Source organism: Trichinella spiralis (assembly GCF_000181795.1).
Source record: "Trichinella spiralis strain ISS 195 chromosome Unknown Scfld9, whole genome shotgun sequence".
Classification (NCBI taxonomy): Eukaryota; Metazoa; Nematoda; class Enoplea; order Trichinellida; family Trichinellidae; genus Trichinella; species Trichinella spiralis.
The window spans coordinates 3,413,551-3,427,227 of record NW_003526948.1 but is presented as its reverse complement, the minus strand read 5'-3'; the positions used below and the strand labels follow the sequence as shown (position 1 = coordinate 3,427,227).

The 13,677-nt window shown below is 31.0% G+C and overlaps 3 protein-coding genes across 3 annotated transcripts; all 3 read right to left on the bottom strand.

Annotated features, from left to right (window-relative positions):
- Window positions 1-3,157: 3,157 nt before the first annotated feature.
- Window positions 3,158-4,446, bottom strand: Tsp_05441 (stathmin-2). The gene is given in 5 exon segments (XM_003371755.1): window positions 3,158-3,301; window positions 3,399-3,539; window positions 3,603-3,791; window positions 3,810-3,821; window positions 4,264-4,446. The coding sequence occupies 5 exon segments, from the start codon at window positions 4,444-4,446 to the stop codon at window positions 3,158-3,160; spliced, it is 669 nt and encodes a 222-aa protein (XP_003371803.1).
- Window positions 4,447-5,183: 737 nt separating this feature from the next.
- On the bottom strand, window positions 5,184-6,219 carry Tsp_05442 (coiled-coil domain-containing protein 94). The gene is made up of 5 exons (XM_003371754.1): window positions 6,190-6,219; window positions 6,033-6,133; window positions 5,748-5,892; window positions 5,374-5,687; window positions 5,184-5,316 (listed from the first exon to the last, which is right to left on the bottom strand). Exons 1-5 carry the CDS (start codon window positions 6,217-6,219, stop codon window positions 5,184-5,186), a joined length of 723 nt encoding a protein of 240 aa, XP_003371802.1.
- Window positions 6,220-7,940: 1,721 nt separating this feature from the next.
- Tsp_05443 (FACT complex subunit SPT16) lies at window positions 7,941-13,488 on the bottom strand. Its single transcript, XM_003371753.1, has 28 exons — window positions 13,420-13,488; window positions 12,883-13,005; window positions 12,693-12,851; window positions 12,584-12,640; window positions 12,445-12,531; window positions 12,241-12,387; window positions 12,022-12,176; window positions 11,787-11,959; window positions 11,400-11,490; window positions 11,285-11,348; window positions 11,104-11,244; window positions 10,817-10,915; window positions 10,617-10,732; window positions 10,443-10,525; window positions 10,311-10,381; window positions 10,107-10,234; window positions 9,910-10,045; window positions 9,718-9,844; window positions 9,499-9,617; window positions 9,299-9,424; window positions 9,202-9,220; window positions 9,109-9,143; window positions 8,903-9,073; window positions 8,578-8,747; window positions 8,384-8,513; window positions 8,195-8,318; window positions 8,060-8,128; window positions 7,941-8,005 (listed from the first exon to the last, which is right to left on the bottom strand). The coding sequence occupies exons 1-28, from the start codon at window positions 13,486-13,488 to the stop codon at window positions 7,941-7,943; spliced, it is 3,054 nt and encodes a 1,017-aa protein (XP_003371801.1).
- Window positions 13,489-13,677: the final 189 nt, after the last annotated feature.

Sequence of the window (13,677 nt, the reverse complement as noted above, 5' to 3'; positions counted from 1 at the left end):
TACTTTTTAAACTAACAGGCAAAGTTGTACAATAACGTGGAAGTGATTAATTATATTAATATCACAGCGCGATTGAAACGAATTCAAATACAATCTCAAAAAAATGTTTCAACAAAATTTAAATCAGAAACGAAAACAGAGAATTAAATATGAAAATTTAATTTATAAAAGACAGACTTTGGAAAAATAACAAATTCGCCATAGTATTGTTATGCAGCAGTAGTAAGGCTGATGTGGTATCGAACGAAATTTCAATACTGTGGAATGTTTTCACTGAAGATATCATAAATAAGATCAAGCGGAGTATCTAACTAGGAAAAAAAGTAAAAACATTGCAAGAAATTCAATTTCATATTCAGAAAAAGCAGTCGCATAACAGGCAAAATGCAGAAACTGAAGAATGACAACATAGCACACATTCATTCATAACTAATTAAGATGATTGTCATCATAAATCAATATTCTTCACCTGGTATGATAAAATGAAATGCAGCGTTAGAAAATCCCCAAAATATAGAGAATGCAAATAATGATAGGAAAATATCACTAAATTCACAACGTGAAGTGAACAAAACTCTAATATTCAAGCAAAGTATTATTGCAAAGACAATGATTCCACACAAAGCTTAAACGATGTGTCAGAACTGGATTAAGCATGATACCAGTGTTTATAATTTGTGGCAAGTAATTTAAGTAAAATACACTAAATAAAAAGCATTCATAATTTCCAGTGCCAGATGGAATCCACCAGGGCTTGCATTTAATTAACAAGTAATTATCAATTTAAGGCTTCTTCGTTCGTCTATTTACGCCGCCTATTACGAATAAAAACACTGCGCACAGAGTGAAAATACAATAATCTATAGCAATATATATATATATATATATATATATGCAGTAACATTAGTTGATCGATTATCATTTAACAGCATTTAATTGCAAAGAAAATCATTATCAACAAAAGTGATTTTCATAATTAAAAATTGAAATTAAGAAAAACAAATGTAATACTTTAAATTTCGACAACGCAACATGAAAACAGACGAAATCATATTTCAGAAATAAGAAATTAAACCGAACCAATGGTATTAAAAAATATGTAAAACGTCACTCTTCAGGGTCATAAACAAGATAACCGCCTTCCTAAACAAATTAGATTGTAACAGTTTTTGATAGCTGATAACAACCAGGACAGTGGAAAACACAAAACATTTCTCTAACACATATATTTTTATTCTAAATAAACAAATTTCGAATTCAAATATAATATTTATACGATCTGCGAATACTGAATGAAACAAGTGTACAATGAAAAAATCATCAGATACACATTCCGTTTAAATAAACAATAAATCAATAAAATAAACACCACAACTTACTGAAACGAACTTATTTTTCAAGGCTATTATGAAGTACATTAAGAAGTTTATTACAAAATTTGTTCAATATTTATTTTGTTTTTATACTTTACAGTAAAACTATTGTACATGATTGAAATCAACATACAGTATCCTTTTATAAGTTTAATTTAATTGTAATGCTCATTGAAATGTTCAATTAAAAATGAAAAACTGTAAAAAGTTTCAAATAAAAACAACAAATATACGAGATTTATGTACAAATAAAACGATTATGTATTGTGTTAGATGAACAATAACATTTAAAATAGTAATAACTTTTTATTTCTCGAAAACTATTTGCACGTTGTTTTTCCTTACGCATTGACGCAGTTGTTAAAAGTGATATGGAAAAGTAGAAATATATGAATCAGATAAATTACTAAGTTATCGCACTGACATCATAATACCGTACATCATAATTAATGATAATGACGACATTAACAAAATGATCGTAATTAACTGTATAGTAAAAGGATTTTTTTCTTTTAGATATTACTTACTGTTCGATTTAATAAAAGCAGATTTCCAGTGATACTTGAGCATCTACTAAATAATGAAACAGCTGAGATAAGATGAGAGAAAGTTTCTGAAAACTGCAATTTCGAGGAATGAATACGAAAATGTTTAAAATCAAATTACACGCGCTTAAATTAAAATAACTGGCGAAAGCTAACAAGTACTAGAAATGCCGCTTTAATAGAGAAAAAATCAGCGTTCATAATTTTTAGAAATTAGAAATTGAAATTATGTAAATTGAAAGCAGAAGTGTGTACATTTTGAAAGCGTCCTTTCAAAATACGGAAGTAAATAATAACCAGAAATATGAAAAAATCTAGTTTTATTGGTGCCAGCGAGATTCAAATTTTACATTTAAAGCAAACTAGTGTTGCAATTGAAAAGCAAACGCGGATGATATTTCCCAAGTTCCACAAATGAAGAACGTTTTTGAACCAGATTTCAGCTCACTTCCTCAGTTTTTGCAGAAAAACTTTCACATGCACCTTTTCCCATTTCAGATATAATAATTGAAAATAAACAAACAATCAGCAATAATTAATTCATTTTAAAATGCATTATGAACGACATTTTATTATAGAAAAACAACCCATCATTGCTGATAATAATTTGCATCGTTGCCATTCATCATTTCCAGCCTTTGAACACGTACCTTAATGATGGTTATCTGCAGTTCAAAAGTGATGCAAAGCACGTGACAAACTGAACCGAACAACTGCACAATTTGAAAGGTCCATCGTAAAATCACCGTAATCCATACCTGAAGAAGCAATAACAAATATTTGCCAACTTGTTCATCCAGTCGGCTGTTTACACGCTTTTCGATTATTATTCGACTTTCATTGATGATGATTATAGTGGAAACAAATGTTTGAAAATTCAAATGATTTGCTTTTCAAATGCTATCTATTTGAAGTAATCAGTTCAGCGTGCTTTCAGACGGAAAAACAATCCAACTGAAAAAGAAAAATTACACTTTCCATTCTATTTTATTATTTTAATAATATATACGAAGAGCATCATTTGGAAAATTTATTAATTGAAACGTTGAAAGATAAAAGAATATATACTGAAAGTTGTAGAATTAAGAAAATGAAAAATATCAGAATAATCCCAATAAAAGGCTTAACGCATTCACAAAAAGGTTTCCATTTATAAAAGCATTACAATATACAAAAAAAATCAATAAACTAATCAATTAAACAAATTGAAATTGAAAAATCAGAAAAATGCTCAATTGTTTAAGATAATTTCGACTTTTCCTTGATTATTCCTGAAATAATGCGTCGATATGCCTTAGCTTCGGCTAATCTGAAGGTTGCGTCAAACTGGCCAGATTCTATTTCACCTTTCATAGCAGTTTGAATTTCATCAATGAGTTTGTCCTAAACAACAAATTAAATCATGAGAAAAAAAAGTTCATCACAGCAATTACAAATGATGATTTCCATAAATCATAAATAATAACAAAAGATTTGTTACCTTTTCGGTGAGCTTTTCTTCCAATTCAGCAATGGTCATTTTTTCAAGAGATTTAACATAAGCCAAATCTGCTTCCATTTCACTTTTCGTATTCGGAGAAAGTTTACCACGGGATCGACGCACCTCCTCAACATGCTTCTCCTAATGGGATACAGTTTACACTAGTGCAGGTTACAAAAAATATAATAAATCAAATATATTTACATGATCTTTAATTTTTTCTATTCGTTCTTCGAACAATTTTTCTCGGTTCAAAGAAGTCACTTTAGCACGATTTTGGATCTCTTTTTCCGTTTCCTCTTGAAATTTCTGCAAAAGTGCTTTTCGACGTTCAGCCGCTTCCAACAAACGCTCTTCTATTTTCGCCTTTTCAACTTTTTCTGCTTCCACATTCTACAAGAATATAAAAACTGCATTGATCGGCTAAAAGTAAAAATAAAAAAAAATTCATTTCATCACTTAAATTATGTTTCATTTACAAGTTGACAAATTATTTAAATAAGTCACTCTCTTCTACTCTTGATCATCACAATTAATCAACACAACAAGCCACAAAAAGTGTAAAAGAAAAATTAATGTGGTTGCTTCAACAATTGATTTGTTTCAAAATGAAATAATTAAAATGATTGCAGTGTGTAAATTGAAAAAATAACAATAAATGTCTTGATCTTGATCACCCAGTCGTTCCTATAGAAGCAATGATATAATCATAGCGAACAGTTCAAAATAAAAGTCAACCAAGCCAAAGAATTACCAACGTTACCGTTAAAAGACTGAAAAATAATGAATGCTGCGCTGTAATTCATAACAAACGAAATAATAAATTAAATTGCATAATCACATTTTAATATTGCTTTTAACTTACCAATCGCCTTTCCTCAGCGGCTTTCAACTTTCCTTCGATTTCTTGCAATGTGGTTTTCAGATTACAAGGGGAACTGAGATTAGCAGGCGCATGTTTTGTCGGTGGACGTAATATTAATTCAAAAGACAAATTTCCCGATGACGAAGTATTCATGACCAAACTGCTTTCAGATTCCGGGTTCATGCTTAACAGCGACTTAATTCCAAAATGAACAAGAACAAAGGAATTTAGTATTGATCATAATAATCTTCGTCGGTTCGTGATAACCAACTGATGACCTAGATAGCTAAATCCAATAACTGCAGGCTAAGCATAACTATTTTCATTTGGCTCCCGGCCAGTCTTAATTAGCATTTTTCATCAACTACATTTACATTACTTTATCGCACAAGAAGAAACATGTTACCTAAAGAAACCACAACATGCATAAAATGATCTAAAACATATTTTTAAAAAACTAACTTAATTTCAAATATTTGCAATCAAATAAATATTTTGCAAACAGTGCATACATGCATCTTCTAAACTGCGCCAATGATTAAAGAAATCAGAAATATTTTTACTGGCATTTCACCAAACATACTTCAGTATCAGTTTACATACTGTAAAATAAAAACACTTTTTCAAATATCATAGTTTATTTGAAAGAAAAAACAGCAATATAAAGCATAGATAATAATTATTAGCAATATCACCTAAGAAGATTCGTCTGAACTGCCTCCTCCATAGGTTCCCAATAAGCCTAAACTTCCAGTGTCAGGCGCTGTAGAATCGTTGCCCAACTGAGAAAAAGTTTTCTTCTTTTCTACTACTGATGTATCTTTTTTCTTCACAACGCCACGTAAAAATAATTTCTGCTTTGAAATTCTTGGCTTTTTCTCAACCTAAAGCACTTTATTAAAATACATATCATGGAGTAATCAGTTGCATACAACAAAAGTAGAAGTCTCCAGTTTTTTGTCTGTTTCCTCATCGCTTAAGTCTGGCAACCGTTTTATCAGTAAAGAACTAGATGATGGGCCAGATTTATCAATGGTATTTTCAAAAACGGACCTACAATAAGTAAAAAATTAATTTCTGTTTGTTTACCTAAAATAATAAAATACGTACTGAACATATCTATCCTCTTCTTCTTTTTGATGCAAAATTTCCGCGAGTTCTTCTTCCTTAGCTTGTTCAATGAGTGCATCGTAATCTACCGTTGCTTGCCTTTTATTTAATTCTTTCAAATCCTCCAATCTCTCTAGTGCTTCCATTTCAAAGCGACTCATTTTTGTACGTTTCTCTAACATTAACATTGCATTGCCTTTCTCTTTTTCCGCTTCCTCCTCCATTACTGAAAGTTGATTTATTAACATTTTTTCTGCTTCAAAAAGTCTAGTAGCTCCATGCTCTTCTGCATAATCGCAGTTTTTTAAGTCTGTCTAAAAAATTAATATTCAATTTTGCATAAACATACTTTAGCAACAATGAAAACTAATGACCTTAAACGTAATTTCAGCCAAACATTGAGGACAACGAATGTAAAATCTAAAAATTGACAGTCCAATATAATCTTCATCCTCTACTGTCTCGCGACGTGCGTTAAATTTTTTTCCTTTATAAATGTATTCGCCACATGTGTTACATCTAAAAATAAAACACCTTTATTAAAAATAAACTTGATAAGAAACTAATAATAAAAACATTTCCAGTTTAAAAAGCAACTCCTATATTATCAGATATTAAATAAAAATTATCTATATAAGATGTAAAGCGTAATTAAATACTTCATGTTAAAAGGAGCCATGACGCGGATGACATACTGCCGATTTCTAGGAATGGAGACTTTAGGAAGTTTTCGAGGATCAAAATCAGGTGGATAGTATTTCTAAAAAAGGAGCCTTGTAATAAATAATAGTAAATTAAAACATATAAAGCATTTACATTCAGTGCTTTTCTCTCCGTTCCAGTCATGGCTGCTTTAAAGAAACAATACTCGACAGAAACGTGAAATTACCAAACTACAGTACTCCATAACAGTAAGAATTAAAGACATGCAAGATTTACCTTCAATTTCATTGTTACCTTTTCTGAAGTAGAATAAATGATAAATAACTGTTAGAAGGATAACCCCAATCAATTAAAATAATGATTAAATGTTCTTTCTTTTAACTGCTTATTTCTTCTGGTTTGTTCCATCAGTCGTTCTGATGCTGAACTCGTTCATCAACTCTACTGAGTCAAGCATCATGTACGTTTATGGATTCTGGATTGTTGTAGAATGAACCCTACATCACAAAACCGCATGTACACCTGAATCAAGAAATAATTAATTTTAATAATTTTTAAATCTTTCAGTGACCCAAATGCAACCAAATTAGCACTGAAAAATCATTGATCATTGATATTTTTCACATGCCAGGCTATTTTTTGTAGTATTTCCCAAATAAATGATAGTTTTCAGTGCAGTACGCCATTTTACATTTTTTGAAACAAAAATGGAGTTTCCAGTCATTTTTTCGGCTCCCAGGCGCGCATCTTTTTCTGACCACCTTCTCGATTTTCACACTGACATATGGACACGTACTGAAGATAAAATCGATATTTCACGTTTTTTTATAATTCAATATTATTAAATTAATTATATATATCTTCATTAAAAAATAATTATGTGAAATAAATTTTAAGCCTTTACTTGCCGAAAAATTCAACAAAATTGACGCTGTAAATCTGTCGATCTACGTTTATTTGGACATGTTAGGACAGACAGCAATTTTCACAAAAGATGTAGAAGTGATCATTGCAACACAAGGTTCCACACTTGCCTAAACAAGTGCCGACCTTTCGGTTATTCTTCCTACCGCAAAAAGCGCACCTTTTTTGGGATAAAAATTCAACATCGTTAAGGGTTTCTACACTTGTCTGAGGTGGGGTAGATTTCACCACGGAGAATGCAAAAACGTACATTTCAACTTTACGATGGTCTATAGACTAAACAAAAAGTACCAAAACACTGGTAGGTTTATACAAACACGATATATTGTGTCAAAAGAAACGTCACAAAGCTTCAGATCATAAAAATAAAAATTGACGAAGTGCTGCACATAAAAAGCAACCTGGGCTGGATTCCACTCCAAGAATCCATCAGAAGCTTAACTGATAATTTTAACTTAATCGTATGTATAAAACGAACTAACGATTGGTAGTATCTCATGATACAGAAAGTTAAAATTTGTTTTTCATTTAATAAGATTTTTAAATGTGAAATCGAATTTGATATTGTTCTTGAAAAGCATTAAAATCTGTTTTTCTTTTCTTAACAACACCAGACTGAACATAACTTGATTTAATAAAGTCAACTCTGAACTGAAGCTCGATTGAATAACAATTAATGTAAATGCCAAATTAATAAATAATTTGTGAAACTTCGCATGCATTCATTTAGCACTAATGTGACAAATTCCTTCCTCCTATAAAATGAAAATGCACTGACAGTTGTTACAAGTACAGAAGCTTCACTTCAAAATAAAAATTTGTTTTTAAATATTAAAATTTAACAGTTGCTTATTTCACATAATTTAACATTAAGAAAAATATGTTTGACTACTGAAGTAAGATGTTTAAAAATATAATGCAATATGCAGAAAAGATTAACGCTGAAAGGCAAAATATGCAAAGTCAAATATGCAAACAGTTCAGTGTCGCCTAGCTCGTTTTGCTTGCGGACGACCTTCCATTTCCAAATCCTTTTGCCGATCCGCTAAAAAAATAACATTTTTCAAAAATAATCACAAGCATCAACAATGAAATATACCTCTTCTTGCCTCTTCTTCCAATTCACTCCAGCTCATCCCACTGTCAGTATCTTCCTCAGGGGTCCCACCTTCACATAATTGCAAAAAAACGGTGTTACACAATATGATTACACTGGAAAAGTCACTACACTTACTAGATTCAGTAATTTCAGATTCATATTCTTCTGAATCGTCATCAGATTCACCTTCATCGCCAGAATCAGGCTCATAAACGTCATCAGTCGCTTCGGATTCATCAGAATCGTCCTCTTTTTCCGTCTTAATGAATAAATAAATAAATAATAAATAAACATATATATATATATATCAGTTATTCTACTGACATCATCATCTGCAGTCAAAAAATTCCAGCCTCCACTTTCAAAGAAACCTTCTGGATCGTCTGTGATGGATTTCATTACTTTACCCCAATTCAAACTCTGAATTCCTTCCGTATATACAATGTCACAGGAACTATAATTTTCAATTAAAAAAAAGCATTAAAAAACTTGCTTCAACATGAAAAAGTCTAACTTACTCCAACCATTCTTTAACATGATCAAGCATGTGCTGAGGGATGGCGCTGACCATAGCCGGTTTGCGTGAATAGTCTTTAAAAATGAATATGCAATCAAAATGCTTCAGCTGAAGATGAACCCTTTCAAAGTGAACCAATTCCACTTCATCAAGAGTCAATACGAATGTTGGCTAAACATGCAACGAAAACAAAATTCATACGGTGCTACTGAACATTAATATTTTTGCTGCATAAATAAAAGTGTGCGAATTTCAAGCATGCAAGTGAAAAAGAATACATTTTAACAAGACTTAAGATGATTGTTTACCCAATCTGTCAGATTAACTAAACAGCATGAAGTCGGTTGGAGGAGAACTGAAGCGCGATACGGTGCACCGTAGAATCCCAAATCTCTGAACGGAGTATCGAATTCCACTGCACCATTTGTCACCTTTTCCACGCGATCACAAAATGAACGAAAAGCAGAGTTCAATTTATTTCTTAGTTCTCTTTCTGCCTGAAACAGAATTCATTTGCACATTTTAAACACACCTCAGAATCCAAGATATCTGCTTCTTTCCAATTTTCTAAAAACTTACATTAAAATAAATAATTTAAAATTATTTAAAAACACAAATATTTCACCTGAAAAAGTTGCCTTAACCTACAACACTAATCTTCAATATAATTGGAAAATTCACATTATGAATTTGAACAGAGATTTTACAATAAACATGCTTACCTGTTCAGCATACAGATCGTCACGGTCGCTACGACTTCCGTACCGGCCAAGATCTGTAGTAATTTCGCCAACTTCAGTGTAAAACTGAACATCATTGGTTTTCTTTTTACCAAACATAATTGAATCCTAAAAGTAAAAACAAACAAAACACATATATATACTGATCACACTTATATAAAGTAAAAAAAATCAAATCCAACTTTGAGATTGAGATGAATCAAAATAATCATTTCATGATCACATGGTTGAAAAAATGCATGCTTTATGTTGTTGAACATGATGTCCACCTTGTCACCACGAAAAGAGAGGTATCGAAATCCTAAACATAATTAAAAAACATACATACAAATAAATAAATACGTATACATATATAGAAATGTTCGTAATTATTATTATTTGGGATATTTAAAATTGAGAACCATTTGAATGCACTTCCAACGTTCCAGATATTCGTTTAGTTACAATATTGGGTCGAATAAATAAATCTTTCAACCTTGGATTCACTCGATTTGTACATATAATAAGCCGGTCTTGCTGGACAATACCCTAGAAAAAAATACCCCATTGATGAGATTCACTAATGGCTTAATACTAAAATCTGATCAGTATACCTGCTTATCTCGGGCTTCTGTTTCACGAGCTTTGAAAGCCTTCTGTACTTCTTTTATTTTAAAATATGCTTCTCTAAGATTTGCACTAGGTGGATCCAATTCACCTGGTTCTTTCAAATTGCTGCTGCGAAATGTCCTTAAAAAGTCAGCGTTGAAAATTCTCATTTACCAAATAATTTTGTTAATTTTGAAAGTACAATTCTTTGACGTAAAGTAATCCTTGAAATGCCGCCGTCGAATCTTTATTCTTAACCATTGCAGAAACAGGACGCGAAAAATTAATTCGCAGGTAAGTAAAATCGCCTTCAATTGACTGACTAATATTCTAAATTGAAATTTCATTTATCATACAATGCACAAGAACAGTAATATGCAGTTGCAACCATTCAACAGAAACTAACCTTCACGGTGGTGATGTGAAATGCAATAGGTACGCCAAAAATTGGTACAACAACAGAGTCGTATTTGCGATCTAAAAATTTCCATTATTAAAAATGGAAATTTGAGAATTGTCGTTTGCAACAACCGCTTACCAATGAAAAATTCAAGATGTTTTACTTCTTTATTTTTAGGGAACAAAGAACGAGCTTTGTATGAAATGACTGGCTTACGCTGTCTGAAATGAAATAAAACAAAATGTAATATAATGAATTGCATTTCTTTTTGTTTGTAAAATAAATTCTCCAAAAATCAAATGCAAAATTTACTCTGGTACGACATTCTGCTTCTTGGTAGTTGTAATTCGTTCACGAGCAGTCTGATTCAATATTTTCACCAATTCTTTTTGATGATTCTTACGCCTCTCTTCCCCAGTTTCTTTATTCTAGTATGCAAAACAATAAAAATTATTTGCAAACGATTCAATTTAGTAGAATAAAATAACAAAATTTTATAATATTAAAAAAACTACTCGAAGTTGATCAGTGAGTACAACAGTTCGTTTAGTGCGGCTAAGAACTTCATCAATATTTTCCTTATTACCATCAGTTTCTACTTCACTTTCAGCCTGATAGAGAAAAAACATTAAAATCCAGCAGAGCAAACTGAAACACGAATTAATATTATACTCGAATAAACATGCTGCAATTTTTCAACCGCTTTTTTGCAGCATCCGTCAAACAAACTGATCCATCCTGAAACAGATTTTCCCGAATGTCAGAGTTATTGAACAAAACGAACAAGACAAAAATTAACCTCTGTGATCAAAACGGTATCACCAATAAAAAGTGCCGTCACTTTGTCCAATTTTTCCTTTGCTTCAGGATTTGGGAAGTTGCAAAAGCCGACATGCACGTTAAAAACCATACCTGGATAATAATCACATATGCCATGCAGCTGAAAGGAAAATGTAATTCATAATCGCACCTGCTTTTACGTAAACGTTGTTCTTTCCATTTATTAACAATGCACTTTCACGAAACTCAATTCCCATACCGAACCTAAAAATCATAATTGCGAAATTAAAATGCTATTTTACAATGCTCACTTACCCAATGCTTTTTGTCAAATATTCCAAATACTGAGGCTTTCGTGCCCTAATCAAATCTTCAGCATATCCATAGACTTCGCTCAGTTTCACCCCTGATTAAGAAATTTGTAAAAAATAGTTATCTTCAATTGTTCATGCACTACTACTATTCAATTTTAAAATATATGTTTCTTCAAAATACACAAATAACGTAATGTATTTCCATGCATTTAAAAATAGCATAAACAAAGCATTTAATTGTTATATTAGTACAGAATCTTCTTAATAGAACTATCTGTGCTGCAGAAAGTTAGTAATATTAATTGACTGAAAAGTTTATATGAAAATACATTCCAAACATAAAACACTGTTCGACTGATTTTAACGTAAAATGTATTTAAATAGTTACCTGGTCTCAAACATTCCATAACTTTCAATTCTACATCAAGAAGGAGTGCATAAGCATCCTGTAGATGCTTGTTCGGCTCAACCAGTAACGTTCTTATGAGACTTGAACAATAATGACGATAGCGCACACCAAACGAGCAAATAATATTTCCATAATGCAAATTGTTATCATCACTTAAAACACAAAAAATGACACAAAATAAGCAGAAAGTAACAATTTAAGAAGTGAGCTTCACCTCATAACACTAAACTTCAAGGCGTAACGCCCGCCGGACTGAATAATTGGTGGAAAGCATAGATCCATTGAATTAATGTCTGCACCATCTGGCAAATATTTGCTATTCATAGTAGCATCTTCGAGAGACTTTGCAAGAATCGAATGCTGTACTTTCTAAAAACATTTTAAAAATGAAAATAAAAAAATTATAACTATATAAAATGCAAAAAAAACTCACTCTTTCATCATCAATAATAGATATAAGTTCTTGTTTAAAAAATTTGTTATATATTGCACAACTAGCATCACATGCAGTTTGTGTATATTCAATTTCCAAATCATCTTTAACAGATGTTAGAAGAGCAAATGGAATGGTAATGTCAACCTAAAACAAAGTTGCTATGTAAACTGGTTCACTTCACACATCTTAATAACTGCATACAGTAAAAAATCTTTCATCATCAAAGCATTTTTTCCACGCTCCTGCAAACTCGCCGGCGAATTTTTCTTTTTGAAATATTCCTATTTTCTAAATAAAAATTCAATTAATAAATCTGAAAATTGAATTTAAACAACTTTACCCTATGTTCTCTTAGAATTTTCAATAAGGTGGCAAAATTTGACTTGTCAAGATCTTCCTAAATATATTTCTTTTACTTTAACAAATATTAAATATCAACGTGAACTAACCTTTTTTCGAACCAAACATTTCGTCCCCAGTGAAAGATTTTCACAGCTCTTCAGATAAGATTGAAGAAATTCAATTTTTTTCTCACTCCCTAGAAATGTCAACGACTCTTTCGTAATAACAATGATGAGGTCTGAGAGTTCGTAACCAAACAACCATGTCTGAAAAATTAATTTTATTAAAAATTCAAACATTTAGACATGGATTTTCTTTTACATGAAAAGTCAGCGTTTTACTGTAAACCACATCCTTAGTCGAACCTAAGCAAAATACCATGGCATCCACCTGAGATATAATCTCGTGAATTCCTTTCTTCTAAAACAAAAAATAATAGTGAAATTTTATGGAAACACTAGACAGTCATTTTTCGAATGCAAATAAAAATCAAAGACAAAGATGAAAAAATAACCAAAGAATATACTTTATAAATTAGCAAAATTAATAAATCGTATAAATGTACATTTATGTATAAGATTAATATAACTTATAACGTTTACAATACTGAAAGCAATTATATAAATTAATGCACCTGACAGATAGAAAAATTCCAATACAAAGAGAAACAGTAAAATTATTTTCTAAAACAAATACAACTTATATTTACAACTCATATTAATATACCAATTATTTTTCAATAAATAACACATATAAGAAAAACAAGTACATGAATTAATAATTCAAAAATCACTCATCACAATTAGGCAATTCACAAATTAAAACGGCACTCACCCAATAATTCATAAATTTCTGCAGTCGTAATGGAAATCTTTCAACCTGAATTTTATTGTCAATCTCCATTTTCGTTGATGAAATTAACCGTTTGGCTAGTAGTTAATAGTTTGTTCGAAAACAAACTACAAATTCACGTAAAAAATGAAAAGATCAAGTAGAATAAAATTTAAAAATGTACACAAATGTGCCGATTAACAATAAAAAATGATACCAGATTGGACAGTCTTCTATTAGAAAAATCTTATAACAGACACA

What these genes read in the sequence shown, in the direction of transcription:
- Tsp_05441 (XM_003371755.1), bottom strand. Translation starts at nt 4,446, where the DNA reads ATGAACCCGGAATCTGAAAGCAGTTTGGTCATGAATACTTCGTCATCG. An exon ending in TAGAAAAAATTAAAGATCAT is followed by an intron (nt 3,540 to 3,602) that starts GTAAATATATTT and finishes GTATCCCATTAG; the next exon opens with GAGAAGCATGTTGAGGAGGT. An exon ending in AAGAAAAGCTCACCGAAAAG is followed by an intron (nt 3,302 to 3,398) that starts GTAACAAATCTT and finishes TTTGTTGTTTAG; the next exon opens with GACAAACTCATTGATGAAAT.
- Tsp_05443 (XM_003371753.1), bottom strand. Translation starts at nt 13,488, where the DNA reads ATGGAGATTGACAATAAAATTCAGGTTGAAAGATTTCCATTACGACTG. An exon ending in AAATTCTAAGAGAACATAGG is followed by an intron (nt 12,532 to 12,583) that starts GTAAAGTTGTTT and finishes ATTTTTATTTAG; the next exon opens with AAAATAGGAATATTTCAAAA. An exon ending in ATACCGTTTTGATCACAGAG is followed by an intron (nt 10,916 to 11,103) that starts GTTAATTTTTGT and finishes TTTCTCTATCAG; the next exon opens with GCTGAAAGTGAAGTAGAAAC.
- Tsp_05442 (XM_003371754.1), bottom strand. Translation starts at nt 6,219, where the DNA reads ATGACTGGAACGGAGAGAAAAGCACTGAAT. An exon ending in CGGAGAGAAAAGCACTGAAT is followed by an intron (nt 6,134 to 6,189) that starts GTAAATGCTTTA and finishes CTCCTTTTTTAG; the next exon opens with AAATACTATCCACCTGATTT. An exon ending in TGGCTGAAATTACGTTTAAG is followed by an intron (nt 5,688 to 5,747) that starts GTCATTAGTTTT and finishes TTAATTTTTTAG; the next exon opens with ACAGACTTAAAAAACTGCGA.